The sequence below is a fragment of the Macrotis lagotis genome, chromosome 8, assembly GCF_037893015.1.
Source record: "Macrotis lagotis isolate mMagLag1 chromosome 8, bilby.v1.9.chrom.fasta, whole genome shotgun sequence".
Classification (NCBI taxonomy): Eukaryota; Metazoa; Chordata; class Mammalia; order Peramelemorphia; family Peramelidae; genus Macrotis; species Macrotis lagotis.
In genome coordinates, this window is record NC_133665.1 from 38,550,097 (window position 1) to 38,575,141 (window position 25,045).

The following is a 25,045-nucleotide window of genomic DNA, read 5'->3' on the forward strand; positions in this document are numbered from 1 at the left end:
GATTTTTACTGTTCCCAGATCAAGATATTGTCTGTGTGTGTGTGTGTGTGTGTGTGTGTGTGTGTGTGTGTGTGCATGTGTGTGTTGTGTGTGGCAGTAAGATGAGGTAAAATACATGAATGGGCCTAAATTCCTGTCTAGATAGAGTGGGTTAGGTGAGTGTGGTAACTCCCTCATCAATCAGGACAATTCAACCCCAGAGTGAATTTGTAAACCACTCTGGCATATTTCTGGGTTGTTTTCACCACCACAAAGAAATCTTGTGATGAGGTAATGTGAAAGGAACCCTTTGGATTTTAGCAGTGTAGACTGTTATGTAACTAGAGTTTGGAGATGTTTTTGTTTGGCATGTTGGACTGGAATCTAATTTTAAATAGTAAATTTCTTTCCTTCCCTATGTACATTTAGTTGTACTATATCTGAAAACACTTAGTGTGACCATCATCCTGTTGAGGCAAAAATATGTGTGAGACTTTCTAAGGGCTTATAGAAGGCACTAAAATATCAAACCAAAATAAAATATATTTAATTTGATTATTTATTAATTATTTCATTTAGGTTTACTTCATCAAAGATTTATCATCTTGGCTATTTTTACCAACTGTTTATTTAATTCTTAAAAGGGTTATTAAGTTCATTTAGCACCACAGTGATTTGGTTTAGATAAGTGAATGGTGACTTTGAAGTCTGAAAGATATTTGTCCCATCTCTGACATTTATTAGTTATATGATTCTAGGCAAACCATTTTGACTCCTTAGAACTAAACAGTTTACTTATAAATGGACATTTATCTTGATGAAATAGTTCTTATATTGAGTTCCCTCTACTGGCAAAATTGCTGATCCTTTGAGTATAAAGTCAGAAATTCTTTGAAGGATGTTATGACCATAATCACACATTTGTTTAGGATATTCTCAAAATACCATAGCACTATTAGAAGACCAGGAGAGTTGAACTTTATCAAATTTGAATGTTTTTCAGTATTTCATAGGTCAAACTGTCACCTACCTCTCCCACCTTTCTGAGAGAGGGAAGAAAAAAATTTGGTTTCTTCTAAGTTGATCTTTTATATTTTGAAGCCTTTCAGACTATTGATGACCTATATCATGACTTTAGATTTATAGATAGGCATTACTATTTATTTTAAGTCAGAAACTAAACTTAGGTACCATGTATATATAGAATCCATCTAAGTTTGTTCCTTAGGAATGTGTCTTCTCTTACTGAATTGAGAGTGAGATTGATCAAGATTCCTAGACTTAGGTATGATAAAATGATTTCCCACTTCAGGTGTTTTTCCCTATATAAGTCTCATGCACAGCTGTCTAGTTGTTAGGAGTATCAAAGGGTACTATATGAATCCACAAAAGTCTTTGTGAAACTGAGTCAGTGCACTGAATGTGTGTAGAGTGAAGTGAAGCACAAGAACAATTTACAGTGTCCAAAAGAATATCAGGAAAAGCAACATTAAATATATTAGAACCCTCATTAATGCAATAATCAATTTTTATTTCAAAGGACTCAGCAAAACTTGCTTCCTTTCTTTAAGCAATACTCTACCTGCAGAATGAGCTATATACATTGTCATATAACAATATGTCATATTTAACTGTACTTTTTTGTTACAAGAATGAATTTCATTGAGAGCAGGGAGAGGAAGACAGAGTGTTGAGGAGTGACAAAGGTTTTTTTTTTTCAAATCAATAAAACATTTGTTTTTAAAAAGAAAGAAAATAATGTCAATTTTTATCTTAACACAAAAAAAATCCTGGCTTTCAAAAAACTTAACATCAGGGCGGCTACATCGGGGTGGCTAGGTGGCACAGTGGATAAAGCACTGGCCCTGGAGTCAGGAGTACCTGGGTTCAAATAAGGTCTCAGACACTTAATAATTACCCAGCTGTGTGGCCTTAGGCAAGCCACTTAACCCCATTTGCCTTGCAAAAACCTAAAAAACAAAACAAACAAACAAAAAAACCTTAACATTCCATATGTTAGAGTAATTCCCAAAGTAATGAGTTAAGAGGGTAACCATGGGTCATCCAATCAAGCAAATAGATTCCAGCGAAAGCTTTACAGCATTATTTCAAAGTTATTTATCCAAGGGTAATTTGGAAGTTATTTTTTCATGTAACATATAACTGAATATATGGAGCTCTGAGTTCAAAATGGATATTCATCTAATGCTTTTTGAAGTAAAATCAACAAATGATAAACTAGAAAACTTTTCTGAAATAATTGCTGTGCTTCATATTTTTATGTTCAGTTTTTAAGTGTGGCATGTGAGGAAAACTCCAGCTACTCAGACATAGGAATCAAAAGATAAGCTTCTTGAGGTCAGGAACTGTCTTTTACTTCTTTCTCCATTCCCGGTGTACCAAGCTTAGTAAAGTGCCCAGATGCTATTTGGTACTTAATAAATGTTTGATGATTGATTGATTTTTTTTTTTTAGCTTAAAGGGAACCTGTTTCATTCATTTTGGATAATCCTAAAAGTCAAATACTGTTTTTTGGTTATATCTATCAACACATAAAGACCACATTCTGAGACAGAGTTCAGTGTTCCAATCCCAAAGCATTTCTTTCCCCCATCTTCTGCACTCTCTCCTCTCCCATATCCTACTACCTCCCAATTTGGAATTTCCACTTGCTTTCATATTTTTTAAAGATATTATGTGGTTATTTCTTAAAAGTCAGGGAAGTATATAAACTATTATATTATGTAACAGTTACATGAAGTTAGAGCAAAAAAATAATAATTAGCTGCCTGGATAAAGTAATTGAATGGTTCCTTAGAAGAATCAGGATTAGAGAATGGACCTGTGATTTCATCGATTTAGGGAAATTTGGATCCATCCCCTTGATGATTCTTTACCACAATAAGGTACCTTCTCTATAATTTATCCTTTTAAAAAAATGCTGTTGCTAAACAGTATATTTCATTTTCTTTCTCCTTTATAATCAGAGAAACACCTGTATTAGTGGCTAAAGTTGATCATGGAGCAAAATACCATAGTTCAAGTCCTACCCTGATACATACTAGTTGTTCGACCCTGGTTGAGTCACTTAATCTCTTAAGTATTCTAAGCAACTCCTTGGGGTTATAAGTTGTAGAGAAGTCTGAGTTAGTAGAGGGGGCTTTCATATCTTAGATTTCTCTGTGTGAATGAAATCCGAGGTCATCTTATTCCTTTATTATTAGAAATTCATTCAATCCTTTAAAAGACGGGTTGGTCAGAAAGTTAGTGAAATGTTTTAATAGAAAACTTTTGAAATTTCTAAGCCTCGTGGGCAAAAAAAAAGACATGGTTCTGTTTCTAGGATTGTTTTTAAATACAATATTGCTGTCACTTTAGTTGAGCAAGTTGCTTAATTTCTCTGGGCATTTATTTCTCATCCATAAAATGAGAGTATTGGATTTAGGGATTGCCAGGGCCCTGTTTTCAACTGTAAGACTTAAGACCTTCTAATGAGGATGATCTTTAAGGTCTCTTCCAATCCTAAGATTCTTTGATTTGATGGATTCTTAATACTTTGTGATTTAATAGTAGAAAACTGAAGAGTATTTATGGACTTCTCTCCACTACTTATCCCCAAACATGCAATCTGATAGATATAAAAACTATGCGAAAATGACATTTCTGAATAGAGAATAAAAATTCTTTTTATGACAGTTCAACTTCCATAGTATGTTTATTGATATTATTTATGTATTTTATTTACATAACTTGAAAGGATTTGTGATTTTTTTTTTCTAAATTTCAAATCGCTGGAATTTATTTGTTTTTACCATTCTGTGTTTGGTTTAAGGCTTATTTGTGATTTCCTAAGTGAGATAAGTATTTTAAAATTATGAATCTTAAAATTTTCGAGCCCCCATCCAGAATCCCTGGGAGGAAAATAGTGTAGTCAAGAAGAATAAGAAAATCTAAAGACGTCATTCTATTCTCCCCAGGAGCTGAGGAAATTACATTAATTTTAGAGTGACTTGGGAACCATGCAGAATAGTCATTTCCAATTCATGTTTTGTACCTCCTTCAAATACCTCCAGTTATAACAACTCTATAAACACTCCCAAATACAATTAATTTTCAGTCATTTTTAACAAATGTATGTAATAGTTCACTATGGAGTATATAGAAGAAGTACGGAGGTATCACGGAATCAAATGAATTCCAGTATATGATGTATCTTGCTCTCAAACAGGAAATTATTGATTTTTACAGTGCCCTAGCATATTAACTGTTACCCTAAGAAGCTCATATTAGCAATGTACTTTCTTAAGTATCTGATTTTATATTTTGAGTGACTTTGACACTGGACAATACTGAATTAAGGATTTGTAAACTTTTTTGAGAAGCTAAGGTTTATCTAAAGGAAATTACTCCAAAACCCTGCAAATAGACTACCTTACATTTATTCAATTCTATCATCTTTGACAATCAGTGATGAAAATAACATTTACAGATGAAATTCACACATAATCCAAAAAACACTTTAGCTTTATCCTCTTCTGCATCCCAACCTCCTACCAGAGCTGCTAACAAGTAGAGAAGTGGGGTGATTTCATTTTAATTTCCTGTTTTGCCCCCTCCTTGAATCAAATCTGGATTTGTCCTAATGAGTAATGAAATAGTCCAAAGGTGACAAGATGAAGAAGACGACTTAGGAAACCTGGGTAATTACAAATTCTGTGTGTGTGTGTGTGTGTGTGTGTGTGTGTGTGTGTGTGTGTTTATGTGTGCATACACACACACATATATGTATATATATATATATATATATATATATATATATATATATATATATAAAACCTCCTAGTAGCTGAAAATTTAGTCTTACCTTTCTACCTATCAAATATCCCTTCTTTCTTCTAATTTCTCTCTTCTTTCTTTCTTTTCTCTCATCCTTGTCTTTTCCCATCCTTTTCCTTAATGGAATTTGGTATTATGGTGTCACTGATATTACTATTGTTTCTTCCCATCTGTAGCTATCTTAACGACTTGGACCGTGTAGCAGATCCTGCCTATTTGCCTACTCAACAAGATGTCCTTAGAGTTCGAGTCCCCACCACAGGGATCATTGAATACCCCTTTGACTTACAAAGCGTCATTTTCAGGTAGTAATCTAGTCCTGAAACTCATTTTCTAATTCTTTGTCATGTGCACTTTTTGTGAATTTTGCAAATACTGAAAGCTTGTATAGATTTAAGGAAAGCATAATAAGGAAAATGATTAGCTTTGCATTATTTTAACCTATCCTTTAATTATCATGATGACTCTAATGATTTTAATAATTCTCCTTTTTATTTTATTTTATGAGCCTGTCAGTAGAGAAACTGTTGGCTTTCCTCAATCTCTATTACCAAATGCAAGATTTTTGACATAGACATTTTGATTGAATGAACCTCCTTCAGGAAGTGTAATTAAATCCAATTGCACAAATACTGGTTGTACTTCTAAATAAGTTTAGAATCAAATTAAGTGTAGAGGAATGTGTATTTTATTGGAAGTGCATACAATGTATTTGATGCTCTTAAGAGGTTGTCAATAGCAGAAATTGTATATTACAAATATTTTCATATTGATTTTCAATCATTTAACTTCTCTCAAATGCAGAAATTTCAATTACTACTACAAATAGCATGAAGGTTTTTTTAAACATTTATTTATAAAATTGAGTGCTTAAGAATATTCATAACACTTGCTGGCATGTAGGGACCTCATGTTGCAGAGCAAATGAGAACTGAGTTTATATGGCTCCCCTCCCCCATCACTGCTTCTTGCCTAATTACAATTTATCAATAATATTATGTTTTTTCAAAAACAAGGGAAAAATAAACTATCCATATATATCTGTTTAATATTTTCTTCCATGATCATTTGGTTTTACTCTTAATTAGAAACAAACTGTCATATTTCCATAAATGAAGAGATGTAACTTATGGTACTTTACTACCTTGAATATATGTCTAAACAAGAACATAAAGTTCATTGGGGATGAATAGTCTGCCAGTGTGTCTGAAAGGAAAATATAGACTCATTAAACCCAGTCAGGTTTTCTATCATCAACTTTACCATGGTAGAATAACTCTTTCTAAACTAATTTTCATTCTGTTCCAGTTGCTAGAAGAGGCATGCCAGTCAAACTATGACAAAAGTGAATAAATAGCTCCTTAGTTTTGAAGATACAGCAGTTTAGAGATGTTTTAAGATCTAGGTTTTCATTCTAAGTCAAAATCACAAGAGATTTTAAGAAAACAAGATTAAAAGCAGGGAGCAGTTTCATGGAGATTTTGAACTTTAAAACATACACAAATAAATGATTGAGCATCATTAATCTATCTTATCTTACATTTTACATTTTGCCAATTCATCAATCAATACACTTTAGTCACATGTTTTAACTCTAGAAAACATTATATGTAAGAAGGACAATCAAATGCCACCATCAACAGAGTTGGATTTTTTGTTTTAGTGTTTTTTGAAGGATTGATCTAGAAATAAATTATGTGGGATGAAGATTCTATTTCAGTTCAGATGCACTGAATAGTTATTTTCTGTTAGTTTGAGATCAGGGAGAAGTCAGTATTTTAACATAGTTCTATAAAAATGTCTTCCTTGATGACCACTATTATTATCTTTATTTTCATTTTCCTCCTCTTATGTGCTCTTCTTTACTCTCTTTGGAATAACATTTATGGAGTTCTTTACACGTTTCAAAGCTCTTTCCTTTCAACGAGGTTTTGAGATAAGTAGTATAAATGCTATTAAAATTAGAAGAAACTGAGATCTAGCATATGGATACTAAGTGATAAGAACTGTTACTTAAAAGCAGGTCTGTTTCTAGTCCAGTTATCTTTCTTCTGTACCCTGCTCCTAGAGTCAAAATCTATGAAAGCACTCTTTAGGTCTTTTATTTATATACATTTCTGTAAACCAGAAGTCATTATACTGAGCTATATTTTATTGAGAAAACTTTAAGAATAGTTTTGGTTATGCATTCACATTCACATTTGAATCTGGCATCCATCATAACAAAAATAAACATCTGGCCTATACCATAGTTGTAATAGCCTCTTCCTTATGTTCAAATAGTCAACTCCACAGAGTTTTCTGCTCCCTGACTGACTACTTATGATAATGTGGGATTCAATCTGGACTTCACAAATTAAGATTGTGGCTCATTTGTTGACTACAATTCTTTTTGTTAAGGCTTTTTGCAAGGCAATAGGGTTAAGTGGCTTGGCCAAGGCTACACAGCTAGGTAATTATTAAGTGTCTGAGGGAAGATTTGAACTGAGGGACTCCTGACTCCAGGGCTGGTGCTCTATCCACTGCGCCATCTAGCCACCCCTACAATTCTTGCTACATGACTTCCTCACATATTTGTTTTCATGATAGTCTGCCTCCAATAATTTATTATCATTGACTTTCTATCATTTGCACATCATTCTTTCCATTAAATGCTAGGTATATACTACTATTCACATCTTGTGCTAGATCAACATTGCAGTATGTAAATCATCATCATTGCAGTCAATTCTGTAGAATTTAACATTTTTTGCTTTGGTCTTTATGATCATATAACCATTGATTAATATTTCCAAATATGACTGTAGGCCAATTTGCATAATCTGGTTCATTTTATTCAACTTATTATTTTACAGAATTTGGTGATTGAGGTACATATATTGTAATAACTTTCTCAAGAGTTAACATTATCAGTTTAGAAATCCCATAAAGCTCCTGCAGATTTTCTTGGAATTCTAAGAGATGACTTACCTGTTAATATAGAAAAGAAGAAAAAAGAGAGAGAAATCATAGGTAGGTAAATAGATTATAGACACACAGATAGATAGATAGATAGATAGATAGATAGATAGATAGATAGATAGATAGATGATAGATAGATATGCTCGAGGTATTTACCATCAATTATTATTTCATTTTCAGGTCAAAGCAATGGACTCCTGTCTTTAAGGTGGCCATATGTAATGTTAGGGAAACTGTATCTTCTTACTGAATCCTTCATGAAATTTTATTTGACCCACTTCTATATACAGTTTTCTTGCTTTTAGTTGTATCTGGTATTTGTCTCAAAAAGTTAAATCCTCTGAATTTTTTCTGCTCTCTCATGGTACATTTAATCCCCCCCAGCAGAAATTAGTTTCCTCTTGTAGTTCTTGCAGACAGAATGTTGAGCGATGTTTTGGTCTTCACCTTTTTTTTTATTGAAATTTCCAAATAGTGTATTTATGATCAATGATTGAAAAAGAGGAGGCTGAAAAACATACATTGTGTGAACAGGTGTTTGTTCTTTTTCTAAATCTTTCTTATTATATGGAGTACTATGATTCTTTGACTCATATTTGTTGGCTTAGTCCAAGGGAATTTAATGCATTGACAGAGAATTATTTCTATTTAATCTTCAGTTACTATATAGCATATTAAGTTAACTATTATGATTGTTTCCAAATAGTTTTAGTATTGGTCCTACATCAGAAACTCTATTGCTCAGCCTCCTGATATTAAGGTATGTTAGATGATGGCCAGGTTGTCACAGCAGGAGACACTTTCACCCCTTTGCCTTTTCCTCTGCCACAGCCTAGGCTCTTCTACAAGAAGTGAGAAGACATAGAAGCATCAGCAGAAATTCAGCAGTCAATTGTAATCAATCAAACTGAATGCTTCATTGGTAGTAGGACCAGTGATATCATCTTCCTAGTTAAAAGACAGTAATTATTTCATTAATTAGTTGGCATTCTCATAAAATAGATCAGATATATTATAAGAAAAGAAACAAAAATTCAGTATTTATCTTTAGGAATTTTAGCATGTGGCAAGCCCAGGACTAAAACTTGAAAATTTCTGACATTAACTTTGGAATTCTAATTGGAAGAATCTATAATATATGACTTGGCAGTAAAAGTGGACTTTGTAAAAATTCAATTTTATTTTATTTTTAGCTCCAAATTTTCTCTCTCACCCCTCCCCTACCCATTGAGAAGGCAAGGGAAAAATCATTACAGATATGTTTAGTCATGAAAAACATTAAAATGAGGAAATTTTTCAAAAAAGTAATCATTTGCAAGAAAATGTAAATGTTTCTAAGTTTGTATACTTTATTTCTTAAGGAAAAGTTACAAATGTACCATACACTTTTTGATTTGTAGCCTTTTCAGTCTAGAGAAAAGACAAGATGTCAAGTTGTATCATATGTGATGATACAACTATCTTTCGAATATTTGTTCTCAGAAGGTGCTTATGACATACATACAAGCTATTTCTGATTGTGTGTATGGCCAAAGATACAGATTACTAAAGTTTTACTCTTATTTCAAGTACGGGTCATAATTTATTCTTTTTACTTCAGGAGTATGTTAGTCATTTAAAGGCATAATCATTGATGCCTATGAGTTTTATTGAATTCAAAAAACAATGATCCTCTCTTTGTATTGTCTGTAATTAAATTAAATAATACAGCTAATTAAGGCAGCTAGATGGCACAGTGGATAGAGCACTGACTCTGGAGTGAGGAGGATCTGAGGTCAAATTTGGTCTCAGACACTTAATGATTGCCTAGCTTTGTGACCTTAGACAAGTCACCTCACCCCATCTTCTTAAATAAATAAAATTTAAAAAATAATACAATTAATTCATTTTCTGGCATTCAATTGACAAAAATCACTATTATTGAGCAGGGTTGGGGTTTTTTTTTGCTTTGAAAGTATGGTGATAATCAATGTTCATAAATATTTGAGCATGTCCTTGAGGCCATGCTAAGGACAAGTATTTTTTATCATCAAAGAAATATTAAATTTTCTCTTCTTCTAGTTCTAGAACTAGGTATATTTTATTTTCTTGGATTTAAGTCTTTTCAAACTGGTTATCTATGTAATAATTTACCATGATTCCAGAGGACCAATTTTGAAGAAATTTTTTACACTTTTTTTTAGGTTTTTTGCAAGGCAAATGGGGTTAAATGGCTTGCCCAAGGCCACACAGCTAGGTAATCATTAAGTGTCTGAGACCGGATTTGCACCCAGGTACTCCTGATTCCAAGGTCGGTGCTTTATCCACTATGCCACCTAGCCACCCCCCTTTTTTTTTAGGTTTTTAAAGTGGTTTTACACTTCTTAATGGAGATTCAATCCAAATGAGACACATTTTTGATATAACTTCTATGGGAATTTGTTTTGATTTACTATACTTATTTTCCACATGGGATTTTTTGCATTTTTGTTTTGTGTTTTCCAGTTGAGGAGTCCTGGGAAGGGAGACAACAGATTTTTGGCAACTGGGAAATATAATTTAAAAAAAAGAATAAGGGGAATCTAGGTGGCATAGTGCACAGTGTATATAGAGAACCAACCCTGGAGTCAGGAGGACTTGAGTTTAAATCCAGCACCAGAAACTTAATAACTACCTAGCCCTACTTAGGGGAAAGTCACTTAACCCCATTGAATTGCCCCCCCCCAAAATGATAATAAAACCTAGTGAGCCTTTGATTGATATATAATAATTTTCTTTTAACTAGAATATTTTACTTGGATTTATGAGCAGATGTATTTCCAGTTTTAAATTTAACCTCTAAATAATCACTGCACTTCAACAAGTACTTAATAACTACTATGGCACAGTGAATAGAGAACTGACTCTGGAGTCGGGAGGATTTGAGTTCAAATCCATTAGTAATACAAGTAGTAATATTAATACAATAGCAATACAATAGTACTACCAGAGTAATAACTTCCTAGCTGCAAGTCACTTAACCCATTACCTCACAAAAAGAAACGATAATAAAACTAGTGATCCTTTGTATGATATATGTAATAATTTTCTTTTAACTAATTACTCAAAACATTCCTCTCTTCAAACTTGCCACAAAACTGACATTCAATCATTGATTACTTTTTGAATTTAATATCATATTCTGAACAAAACATTGTTTCTCTTTTAGAATTATATCCCACCATTTCTGTTAGTGAACAAAACTCACAAAGTAAATGTATATTGATTTTTCTTAAATTTTCCTTACCTGAAATTGATCTATTTTCAACCTTACAGAATGGTGGATGTTGGGGGTCAGAGATCAGAAAGAAGAAAATGGATACACTGCTTTGAAAATGTCACCTCTATTATGTTCCTAGTAGCCCTTAGTGAATATGATCAAGTTCTTGTGGAGTCAGACAATGAGGTAAGTGAACATTGGAAAATGCAATTGATTATTTTCTTGGTGTGGGCTATAAGTGATGGTGGTGGTAGTCTGTATGTGAAAAGGAGAGGAAGAAAGAGAGAGAGGACAAAAGAGACAGATATGTTCTCCTGGTATTTTGATAGCTGACTCTGGGATCTATTTAATATACAACAAAAAGCTCAGCATATGTCCAGTTTAGATACCTGTGTTTACTAAGATTTTTGAGAAAGTGTGTGTGTGTGTGTGTGTGTGTGTGTGTGTGTGTGTGTGTGTGTGTGTGTGTTTATATACAGAAATCAATAGTCTATTTTACTTGGAAGTATTTTACTTGGAAGTTTCCAATTTTAACTTTAGCCTCTTAGAATCACAGCACTTCAACAAGTATTTAATACCCACCATGTGCCAGGGACAGTGGCAAATGACATTAAAACTCATGGGGAGGGGTGGCTAGGTGGTGAAGTGGATAAAGCACCGGCCCTGGAGTCAGGAGTACCTGGGTTCAAATCCGGTCTCAGACATTAAAATAATTACCTAGCTGTGTGGTCTTGGGCAAGCCACTTAACCCCGTTTGCCTTGCAAAATCCTTAAAAAAAAATAACTCATATGGAGGTCAATATGATAATTTTGTATACATCTCTCTTGAAAAATAAATCTGAGGAGCTTATGACAAAGGTTATTAACAATGAGATACAATTGACTTGAGTTTTTTGTTTGATTGTTTGCTTTTGCTAATGATGGACATGTAGTCCTAAAAAGTCCTTGAAGCAAGATTTTAACATGTGAATGCCTCTGTAGCCAAATTTTAGATCAGCCAAATAGGGAATATCATGAGCTGCCTTGTGGACTGGGTTCTCTCTGTAAATCATTCAGGAATTCTCTAGTACATTGCATTGTTAAATTTATGCTAAATTTTTAGGGATTTGTTCTCATATTTTGAATGTTTGAGCAAAAAGATAAAAACAAGTGATATACCACTATGAAGAATTATTTCCCAACTGTAGTTTAAATTGTATCATTCCTGTTTTCTCTGTATATGAAAAGATATTAGTTAAAAGTTGTTTATGTATGTATGACCGGGGTAAGTAACTTAATCACTTAAGTCTGAGATCTTGGTTAGTGGCATCTTTGTTTTTTTGTCATGTTACCTAAATTGTGAATATGTCTTGATAACTCAAGTTCTAGCCATCATGTATGTATGCATGTGTGTGCATGTGTGTATGTTTGCATCTGTGTAAAAGACCCTAGTTACAAATGCAACATGGACTGGATTTAAAAGTTTCCTCTTTTGTGAACATAATTTCGGCACAATTCTTTTTAACTTATGCTTTGCAAGCTAATCAGGATTTCCAGGGGTGAATTTATGTGCAGGATATTAAAAGATAATATCTAGTAGAACAGTTGGTTTGATCCAAAAGGAATTCTTATTGGGAAATAGAGGAAGCTCTTTGCCCAAAGGGTTAGAATCTGTTCAAATAATTTAATCTAATGTGCAAGAAATCAAGGAAATAGAGGAAAATGATACTCATCATTCTAAGCATAGTTCTATAGCTCCATTACCCATTTTGTAAAAGAGCATTTGTCTCTTATATAGACTTTGAATTACCTTTTTTAAAGGTTAGAATGTGTGCAAAAATTAGTGTTGATTGAGATTGAATCCTGATATACTTTCAGTGTTTATTCTTAAACAAAATATGTTTACAAGTCATGCAAGAGCTGTTGGACTCTCAGTTCATTTTAATTTTGTTTTTTTTTAATTGAAACTGACAAACATCCTGTCTACAGTATACATGTAATTCAGCAAACTTTGCCTTCTACATATAGTATTAATAAAGGTTATATAAAATCCCCTATATAGGCCTAAATCCTGAACATATTTGAAGTAGAACGTAAGGTATTGACTATATGCTTAATGTAAGATATCCTTTGTCTAAATTTCCTCTAACTTTTGGATTTCAAAAGTTTTACCGTGGTTCTTATGATAAGTATCTGGTCTTTTAGATCAAGGAAATACTTCTTTCTAAGAATGTGGTTTGTTTAGTTGTCCAACTGCCAACTCTTGGGATAATTCTCCTCCCTCCTACTAAAAGACTACTCCTTAGCAATAAAGAAAAGCAGCTGAGCAAAACCAACTCTGCATCTGATAGCTTGTACTGTAAACCACCACCTGTCTACCAAAAAGAATGAAATGTGCTTTGTTATCAGTCCTCTGAAACCAAGAAAGATTGGTCATTCTATTTGATCTGAATTCTGCTGTCTTTTAGTGTCATTTATAATATGGTGAACAAAGATTTTTTTTCCTTGATTTTACTTTCTTTGGCCACATGATTTCACATAAAGCTTACCATGCTCCTTTATTTATCCTTTCTTATATAGTACAATAATATTACATTGTATTAATATACCACAGTTTATTCAGCTTTTCATTTCTTACTTGGTAAGTGTACCCACTTTGTTTCCAGATTTTTGCTACTTCAAAAAGACTGTTCTCAATATTTTGCTACATTATTGGGGAAAATATTAAAAAAAAAGAAAAGAAAGGTTCAATATGTAAAAAAAAATTTTAAATTAGTACATATGGAACATTTCTTTCTATCTTTCACCTCTTTGAGGCAAATGTCCCAGTTACTAAAAAGATTACTGGATCAAATTGTATAAAATATTTAGTAACTTTTTTTAAAAAGTGTATCATTCTAAATTATTTTCCAAGACATTTGGACCAATTTGACAGCAATCTCAACAGCATATTAATGAGTTCTTCTAACTTTGACTATTTCCATCCATCTTTGCCAACTTTCTGGATTTAATATTAAATTTCAAGGTTGTTTTAATTTGAATTTATTTTTGTCATACAACTTCTCTATGCCTAGTACTCTGCCCATATGAGGTGCCCATACGCAAAGTCAAAAAGCAAACAGGAAGAATAAACTAACTTTGATAACTATTGTCAGATTTTAAATTAGGTATTTTCTCATATCAATTTTTTAAAGTTGGAATGTTTTATATGTATCTAGTATTTTTTTTTAACTGTTTGTACATTTCATACAGGGTGAAAGTAGGATTGACAAGTTGGCAGTGGAGTGAATAGCAAGGATAAGAGATGGGAAAGATTCTTGAATGACTTTGAGATTACAAATCTGAAGTTATGATCAAATGAAATAATATTTCTAAAGTGATTAGTACTGTACATAGAATATTCATCTCACAAACCTAAATGTCTGAGAAGATGATGATATTTTTCACAGAAATAGGGATTTTGGAAGAATTTTTGTGGTAAAAATATATTCCTTTTAAACATGAATTTGATATACCTTAAGGATTTCCAAGAGATATTTCATGGTTAATTGACATTATATGAGTGAAATTCAAAAGAGAGGTTCTAACCAGATATATAGATTTAGGCATCCTCTGAGCAGAAATGATAGTTCAAATTGTGAAAACTCATAGGAGGAACAAGAGTGCTTGGAACAGAGCTCTGTTGGTTACCCACACTAAGATAGCAAAAGATGAATGATGGCCTAACAAAGGAGCCTATAAAAAGGATCAATTTGACAAGTAAGAGAATCAGAATTGTGCAAGAAATCAAGGAAATAGAGGAAAATGATACCCATCATTCTAAGCATAGTTCCATAGCTCCATTACCCATTATTAATGTGAGAAAATTATCATAAACCTATTTTTATTTGGACATTTTTACTAAATTACACTTATTAGTAAAATTCTACCTTTCACCACTCTCTCCTCCCCAAATCATTTGAGTATTCTCACAGCTAAAGAGATCTATTTTTCCCGTGTATTGGAAGGATAAAAATGAAAATAAATTCCTGAAACATTATCCTTAGGTTTGAAATCTCATGTTTATCATGTTAATCTAAAGCAGATTTCTTTCTTCTTTACCTTGAATATACCTTCAAATATGACCTGAGATTCTAATGGATTCATTCTTATCCTGGGAAGATGAACAGAGTGAAGATGAAGAGAGATGAAAAGGGAGAGGAAAGGAGGCTTTAGGTTGGGTCTCTGCTTTTGATTTTTTTAAGAAAAAATTAATTCTTTGATTATCTGGTACTTTATACCATAACTTTTGTATTGCTTTGCTTTTTCTGTTCTCATTCATCAGCACTAGAGATTGGTGGATTCTGGAGACTGGGGGGATATAAATTTCTGTCTTTGCACATTTTAAAACAAAATCCTCACTTGATCTGTGTCTCCTCTAGTTTTCATCCATCCCATATCTCTCCTCTCTTTTGTAGTTGTAACTCAATGAAAAAGGTCTTCTGTAAAATAGGTACCTCCACTTTCTTCTCACTCTTAACTTTCAGCAGTATGGTTTCTGACCTCATCATTCAGTCAAAATTACTCTCTCAAAGTTATTTATAATCTCTTAATTGCTAAATCTAAAGACCTTTCTCAGCCTTCTTCCCTCTTAACTTCTCTGCAGCCTTAGAAACTATTGACTTCTTCTCCATAGTTAAGTTTTCATAGCACTATCCCAGCTTTCCTTCTACCTATTTAACTGTTCTTTTTCAGTGATCTCATCAGCTCCCACTGATTCAATTATAATCTCTATGCTAATGATTCTTTTTTTTAAGGTTTTTGCAAGGCAAATGGGGTTAAGTGGCTTGCCCAAGGCCACACAGCTAGGTAATTATTAAGTGTCTGAGGTCAGATTTGAACTCGGGTACTCCTGACTCAGGGCCCATGCTTTATCCACTGCACCACCTAGCTGCCCCTATGCTAATGATTCTTAAGTCTACTTATCCAGCTGTAACTTTTATATACATACATATATACACTTTAGATATCTTAAATTCAGTATGTCCAAAATTGAACACTATATCTTTCCTAAGAAATCCTCTGCTCTCTTGTTACTTTTTAGGGTATGACCATCAGTCAAAGTACCCTGGCTTGCAATCTCAAGTGTCATTCTTGACTTCTAGCTCACACTCCCCATATCCAATTTCTTGCCAATTGTCATCAATTTTATTTTCACAAAATCATTGGCACATGCCCCCTTTCTTTCTGACACACTTCCCCTGGTTAGAGGCTTTCATCACCTCACTTAATGATTCTGCCTCTTTAAACTAAACCCAATTCATGCACAAGTCAAGATATCACTTCAATATATTGCTCTTATTCAAATGCAGGACAAACAAAAATAATTGCTATTACTGCAATAGCCCTTTAGTTAGTCTCTCTACCATGAATCTCTCCTCATTGTAGTCCATCTACTCAGTTGTCAACTTGATCTTTCTAGAGCACAGGTTTGATCATATCACCTTTCCTAAGCAATAAATTCCAGTGACTCCTTCTCACTTTCAGAATCAAATATATATATTTTTTCTGATTGGCATTCAAAACTCCCTACAAATTGACCTCCACCTTTTGTTTCCAGTCTTTTTTATATACCTTTCAGCCCCACCCCCAACTCCCAAATATTTTCTGGTCCAGTGCATAAGTTCTTTTGATCTTTCTTTCTTTCTTTCTTTCTTTCTTTCTTTCTTTCTTTCTCATTTCTTTCTTCCTTTCTTCCTTTCTTTCCTTTTTCTTTTCTTTCTTTCTTCTTTCTTTTTTATCCATATGCACATGTATATTTTTAAGTTACAAAATTTCCTTCTACCCTCTCTTCCCACCCCTCTCTCCTCAGCAGCCAACAGTAAGGTTAGCATTGTACATATATATTTTTGATAAACATGTTTATAGATTAGTTATTTTCAGTAGGAGGAATTGAGATTAAGAGAAAGAAATACATAAGAGATCATTTTTTTTATAAAGTGTTAACAGATTCTGAAGGGTTATGGGTTTTTTTGTTTTGATTTGGTTTTTCTTCCTCTAGATGAGGATAACGTTGTCCATAGCTGGTCTAAAATGCTTGTCCTAGCTCTCTGAACTACTGGGAGGAGCTACTTCCATCAAGGTTGATCATCTCACAGTGTTGTTGTTAATGTGTACATTGTTCTCTTGTTTGTGCCCCCTTTGCTCTACATCAGATCCTTTAAGTCATTTCATGCCTCTCTAAAATCCAACCATTTATGATTTCTTATAGAACAATAATATTCCATAGTGTTCATGTACTTGTTTAGTCATTACCCAATTGATGGGCATCCCTTGATGTTTCTTGAACAAGATATTTCATTTCTTAATTCTGGGCATTTTTTGGGGGGGGGTGTCTTCCATCCATTGAATAATCTCTCCATATTTCCACCTCCTGACTTGGCTTGGTTTTATTTAAGTTTCATCTAAAATCCTACTTTTCATAAGAAGATCTTCATGAACCCCCTTAATTATAGTACCTTCTCATAGTTGATTATGTGCAGTTAATTCTGTTATATAACTTGTTTGTACATGAAAACAGTTGTTTTCATGATTTCTCAACAGTTTGACTATGGGCTTTTAAAGAACAGATACTGTTTTTGCCTTTCTTTATATGCCCTGTACTTAATACAGAAATAGTAGGCACTTAATAAATGTTTATTGACTGACATCCTAATGATGCACTGAAATGATAAGGTGTATACCTCTGACCTTCCTGTTGATAACTAGAAACCTTTTGTACTTTAATTCATGCTGATTCCAAGGACAGTCACTTGTAGGTAATCAGCTATTGTACCAGAAGTAAATTCATAGGCCCATCTACTTCAGGTATTTCAGCAATCAGCCATTCACATAAAAACAGTTAAGCTTATCAGAACATTTTTGATCAAGTATTTTTTTTAATTCTTCACTGATTCATTCAGCTGTTTGAACTCTACCACATGGGTTCACTGGATAGCCTGGTCACTTCTAATTGAATTTATGTAAAAATACATAAATTAAAGAATCTCAATACCTTTGGGTAAGATTTGGACAATAATATTACCTATGTGTTTTTTAATGGGAATCTCTAAAAAATCACAATAGGTAAATATTTGTGAATTTGGGGTGGGAAGTGTTACAGATTTTTAAAGGATTTGAATGAACTTTATAAGAACTCAAGAATAAAGGAGGAAGCAGATGTTGACTCTTCCCAAGTTGTGGTGCTAACAAGAAAAGGAAGGAGAAAATAAGTGTAAAAGCTCACATTTATATAGAGCACTGTGAAGTTTACAAATCACAGTCCCGTAGAATAAATAACATAATAATTATTACTTCCATTTTCCAGATGAGTAAACCAAGGCTTTGAGATAGGTTAAAGGGACTGCCTTTACATAGCAAATAGGTGGCAGTTTTTATTAAAAAACCAGCTGGGCAGCTAGGTGGCACAATGGATAGAACACTGGCCCTGGAATCAGGGGGGTCTGAGTTCAAATGCAGCCTCAGACTAATTACCTATGTGACCTTGGGCAAGTCACAGCCACATTGCCTTAAATTAAAAAAAAAACAGGCTGCCTACTAGAAAAGAGACTTAAAAATCTCACTTTTGTTTACTGTTTTATTCTCTTTCTAATTACTTTGATATATAATATCTCATTTTACTTTTAATACCTTGTACATCAGCAAGAATAGATTTTATGTTACATATTACAGACCAGGAAACTGAGACCCAAAGAGGTTCAGTGACTTGTCCAAATCACATACTTAGACAATGATAAAACTAGTACTAGAACTTGCCTCCCTACTCTGGCATTCTATCATTGAGTTCTCATTTCCTCCCAAAATAGAAAATACTAAGAGCAGTAGCAGGGAAGGCTGTAAGGTTTATTTTCAGCCTGTGATTCTTAGTTCTCAGTATTTTTTTATACTTTATGAAAAATTTTGAGAACCCCAAAGGTCTTTTGTTTATGTTATATACTACATTCAAAATTAAAATTGATACATATTTTATTCATTCATTAAAAATCTCAATAAAAGTCCAATACCTAGTAACATAAATAACATATTTTAATAAAAAAATAAACTATATTTTCTGAAACAAAAAAGTTAATGAGAAGAGTGATTGCATTGCTTTATGATATTTTCACAAAATGCTGTAATGTCTGGCTTAATTAAAAAACTACTGGATTGTCATAGCTGCTTTAGTATTTGATCTAGCATGATGTTTTGTTGAAGTAGATAAAGAAAATCTGTCTTCATATAGATAATAATTGTCATTTTAATAGGTAAATAACTTGTTAGTATCTTTGTAAAAATGTTTTTTACATTTAATTTTCATTGATAATGCTCTGCTTTTTTGCATTTAGTCTTTTCTTCTCATTTATTCATTCCTTTGTTGTATATCTCCTTTCCTGCTATTTTTTGCCATCTTTTCTGTATTCTTTTATAAAGCTATTTATTAATTTTGTTTCTCTAATCATTCTAAACTTTCAAATTCCTATTTATTTAGCATATTTCAGTGGAGCATCTTGAATCCCCAAGAACAAACTTTTGGATTGGAAAGACCTGTATTTGAATCTTGCCTCTGATAAACTCTTTATGATCATGGGCAAATTATTTAACCTCTCAGTGTACCAGGTAACTTACTAGTGATCCTTACAGAATAGGTGACATTCTGCTTTATTGAAGGGTGCTCTCTCCTGAATAATTCCCTATGCTTATGAAATCCCACATCCAATCCAATCCAAAAGAAAAAAATTATTTGAAGAAAAGATGAATTATAACCAGTTATTTAGAGAAACTTTCCTTATAGAAAAAATAATATTCATTGTCATTTCGGTTGCTTTTATTTCATTGGATTCTCTTCACCCTGTGCAGCAAAGCATGGTTTGAGTAAACCACTACCTGTTCTTATGGATGCCTTTGTTGTTTTTGCAGTTCAATCTACTGTCCCCTATCTATTTTGGAGAAGCCCACTGTTAAGTCTCTGAGTTTCCCTGAACCTTAAGAAAACTTAAAATCTAAGTCAATCCAAAAGTCCACTAACCAATCAAACATGCCTATTTTATCAATGTGGAATAAATCAAAAGACCTCTCCCCTCAATTCCCTTATGCCTCTGTGGGAGAGGGGAGGAGGTTGGATTAATGACATACCCCTTTTTAGAGAGACTCATGCCTGCGAGGCAGTGTAGCCTAATAAATAGAGCACTTGACCTAAGATCAGGAAGAACTGAGTTCAATAACTGCTTTAGATACTGAACATCTCAATAATAATGAGTAAGTATGTCATTCACCTTCTCTGTGCTTCAATTTCCAGCTTTATAAAATGAAGGGGTTATACTCAGTAACCACTATGATATGATATTCATAAGCTCCACTGAGTGTGAATTTAGTCTCCATAAAAATCAAGTGCATCTTGCTGTCTGTGTCAATATCTATATATTTTAAATGCATCATCCAAAGTGATTCATTTCATTATTGAAAGTGCTGCTGATTTCCTATCATTTTATAAAACTTTTCAAGACTTGTAAGGAGGAAGCTATCCATTAATCAATAATGAATTCTGTCAAAAATCCACTTTATTTTCTGAAGAAAACTTAGTGTAACCTCTCTATTAGCTAATGTGCTTTATATTTATTTATTTTTTTACAAAGCAGTGGGGTTAAGTAGCTTGCCCAAGTCCACATAGCTAGGTAATTATTAAGTGTCTGAGGTCAGATTTGAACTCAGGTACTCCTGACTCCAGGGCCGGTGCTCTATCCACTGTACCACCTCAGTGTGCTTTATAGTAGAAGATAGTTTTGTGTTTGGAGCTTCATTATATCAAGGTTTTTACTTTGTATTTCCAGGCCCTTTATCCTCATTCATCTTCCTTGTTAAACCCTAATGAGGCTTTCTCTGATAGTCTTTTCTATTTTAAAAGAAGATATAGGGTTTCAAATATTTCTTGTGCTATATTTTATCATAGACTACAAATCATTGCTAGTTGGCCTAACTCATGAATCACTGTTCTACATGAAGGATGTGTTCCTAAATGAACTGGAGAGCACACATGGACCAATGGTATTTCTCAGTGAAACTCTGTTTGCTCTGCAAATTAAGACAAGAAAACTGATCTTGGACTCTGACTATTGGCACACAAATTTTCACAAGAGATAAGATGGAGACAATAATATTAACTAGCTGTGTATTTGCCCCTTTAATTTAGAAATTCCATAAGGAGACAAAATCATAGTTTTTACACATTCTAAATTAGAAGATACTTTTTAGATACCATTCAATTCCTCATTTTACAGATAAGTGACCATAAGACTGGGGGAGTTTAGTTATAAGTGCTTTATACAAGGTCATTTAAGAGGACCAGTTGATAGGAAACTCAGAATTTGAACACATGTTACCAGACTCTAAATTCAATGAGTTTTCTAGAAGCACTGAAAATGATCTTAATTTATTGATACATTATTAAGAAATTTGTTTTGCAAAAGCAAATAGAATAACATTCCTTTCTCTGTGCTTTTTGAAGGATGGTCCACAATTTACAGAGTCAGGTATCCTCCATAGGGCATTATGTCACAACTTTTATATGTTAGCTCTGAAACTTCTTCATGTAAGCTTTAGAGAATGATTTGTCACATCATGGTAATTCAGTCACATGGCTCAAATTAAGTAAATAATTTCAGAAACCAAGTTATTTCTTTGAGTATCTTCTATAAAATAAGGAAGCTATACTGACATCTTCAAACTGATTTTAGATTTAATTTAATCTTTTTTTCCCCTACTATTCTTCTCTTCAGTAGCAAAGTAGATCTGTGATCTCATTCATATGAATTCTTCTTCCAAAAATATAGTGAGTTCCATACAACCTTTTCATTATAGGCAAGCTTTATCCATGTTTTCCCCAAAAAAGACTCCATAGAGGATATATATCCACCATACAGGTTATCAAAGAAACATAGTTGTTTGTTTTGGGGGTTTTAAAGCTGGAAAAGATCCTAGAGGATACCATGATCAGCCCCCATGATTTCGAGAAAAGCAAGTTCAGATCCACATAATTCACTCATGTAGGAAATAGCAGATCTTACTCCAGAGATTTTTCTACATTCTCTAAGTCCTTTAATATACCCAGTGCAGCACTCAAATCATTACTCTGTTATCACTCAGTTACTCATGATAAGTCTCATCTATATTTCATAATGATGTGGAAGAGATTCTGGATTCTTCAAAACTCTTTTGATGGATTACAAGTTTTAGTGGGATCTTTGAATCTTCAGTTATGGTGTAGGGAAGACTGCTGCCTGAGGACAAGCAGAGCTAAATAGGAAGAGGTTCGGTCAGAAAGCTGGCCAGAAGTGATGCATTCTTTGGCCATAAGAATCCATGAAACACATTATTTTCTAACAAAAATAAATCATCCCAGTGGGCATGAACAGATGCCAGCTGCTGGCAGAACACAATCTCCATGTAAAACCCACAGGAGAGGATACAGGAATGTGGTGGGAAAGTAGCCTCTTTTTTCTATGCTTCTAGGGGACAGGCAGTCAATGGAAGGGAGAGAACAGAGAACAATATCTTTTCAAATCTTTACAGGCCCTTTAAAATTACATTCCATCTGTCAGCAAAGAACCACCCCCTCAAAGGAGTTGGAACATTGGGGATAGATGCACAAAGCACAGTTCTTCTTCCAATATTGTTCTGTGAACTCAATTACCCAATATGACACAGTGTGCCAACCTTTACCAAATAGAGTTAAGAGCTAGTGTCCATAGGGTCCAAATAAGAGTATTGTCCTTAAATGACATCCCTCTTCTGTGAAAACATCCCAAATAAAATAGTCTGCATACCTGGGGTTCTAATGTAAGATCTGTGTACTTCTAGACATAACTAATTGATATTGAAGCATCAGGAAGAGAAGATAATCTTGAAAGAACTAACTGAATATGAAGCACAAGGATAGTGTCAGATTCAGTGAAGGTGAAAAGGAATTGGGGGAGGAAAACATGTGTCCAGATTTTTTAAACAGACAGAAGTAGGGTGGGGCACCTGGGGACAAATACCAAAAGGATTTGTTGTCCACAAATATGTGAGAACTACTCATTTGTAGCAGTTGTCTCTGAAAGCACAAATTTTAAATTTAGAGCTTATTAGAATTTGAAAAAAAAACACAAGACTTAAAAAACTTTTTTTAAAAAGGTAATAACATGATACTTTAGCAAGATTTTCATGATGTTATCACTCCTATATTGGCCCTAACTTTTCCCATGAATATATATGGCTTGTCATATTATTGAAATGGTGGCATAAACAAAAATTAAAATGCCTGTTCAATATAGAATTATAGATTTAAAAAAATACTGGGTCTCTCTTTCTCAAGTACACTGGAAGTGGGGAGACAATTTGCTGACCCTTATTTGTAGGATTCTCTAAGAGTTATACTTCATACCTGACCCATTTTTCCCCTCCTTCAGCAACCTGGTAGATGACCTCCCTATTTCTGGGGTTTCATCACATTGATGGTGGACTTAGTTTGGAAAATCTGATCCACTCAGCCCACTGAAGCTTAGAACTCTTGAACTCAAGAAATCCACTAAACTTAGCCTGTCTCATAGCAGAGATTCCATACCAAGCCAATTTATATATATTTACTGGAAATTGGCATCATTTCATTGTATTAGAATATAAACTTCTGAAGGGCAGGAGCTGTTTCACTTTTGTCTTTGTATAGTCATTGTTCAAATTCTTTCACAAACCTCTATGCTTTTGTTCCCTTAGTTATAAAATGAAAATGATATAATAGCAACCTCATAAGTTTTTTTGCAAAGCTGAAATTAGTTATTTTTTTAAAAAGGTTTTGAAAACTAGAAAGGGCTATATAAATGTCAGTCATATAATGGTGTTCATATACTGTTAAACTGGTCAGATTTCAGCTGAATGACTAACTTAGTCGCAACTAACCCTAATATTTTCGGAGTAGCTTCCTTTAATTTTCTGGAGAGCTTAGGACTTTGCCTCCCCACATCCCAACTGAATCAGAGCCATATCAGCCTTCTGTTCCCTCCAGCCTGACCTTTTCCATCTTTTCCTAAATTGCAGATAGCTAGAAAAGATCCTTCTCCATTTGGGTGTATTTGGCAACACCTCTCTCTAACTTTAGAGAGCCAGTATGGTGCACTGGGGAGAACAGTGGTTTTGGGAGTCATGAAAACATAAGTTCAAATATCAACTCAGATGCCTACAAGCTTTATGACCTGGGCAAGTCATTTAACTACTCTGTGCCTCAGTTCCTCTATCAATGGTCTCTCATATCCTTTCTAGCTCTAAATCTATGCTCTCCTACATAAATGTGGGGCTCATTTGTGGGCTGTTGTCATCTATTCCAGGGCAATATCCAAGCCAAATTGTCTTGAAAAAAGTTATTTGAATCATGGAAACTCTGAAAACCTTCAAAGGACATTGGAGGAGAGAGTGAGAAATGAAAACTGTTGGCCTAGAACATAGAGTACAGAAACTGACATATTCTAGTTGAGGTCCTGCTAAGTTCTTTTAAAATAATTATTGATATCCCTTGTTTTTACATCACTTTAATTTCTAAATGTATCCCTCCCTACCTTATAACAAAGAATAAAAAAGATGAGCAAAAACATTTCAGCAAAAATAATCAATACATCAACTAATTTCAATAGTATATGCAATGTTCCATGCCAGTGTTCCTTGCCACTTATGCAAAGAAGGGAAGGGGAGATACATTTTTTTCTTCTCTTTTCCAAAACTAAGCTTGGTTATTATAAATTCTTATCATTGAGCTTTTGGTTTTTTTATAACATTGGTTATATTGATTTCCTGATTTTTCTTAGTTCATTTTGAATCAATTCATAAATGTCTTCTTTTACTCTTCTAGATTCTTCATATTTATAGTTTTGAAGGTACAGTAATATTTCATTAGCTTTGTGGTACATTTTTGTCCATTCTCCAATCAGTGTGACCTCCTGAGTCCTTGATCCTGTACATAACATATCTTTCTTATGGCTAGGTTGCTTCAAATAAGAAATTGCAATATCT

The 25,045-nt window shown here is 33.5% G+C and overlaps 1 protein-coding gene across 1 annotated transcript in view; it reads left to right on the forward strand.

The window, feature by feature from the left end:
- LOC141496428 (guanine nucleotide-binding protein G(q) subunit alpha-like) overlaps positions 1–25,045 on the forward strand; it is a 192,325-nt gene that overhangs the window by 89,033 nt on the left and 78,247 nt on the right. The window contains exons 3-4 of the mRNA XM_074198972.1: positions 4,992–5,120; positions 11,071–11,200. Coding sequence (XP_074055073.1) covers positions 4,992–5,120; positions 11,071–11,200 — 259 coding nt within the window. The remainder of the gene's footprint in view (positions 1–4,991; positions 5,121–11,070; positions 11,201–25,045) is intronic.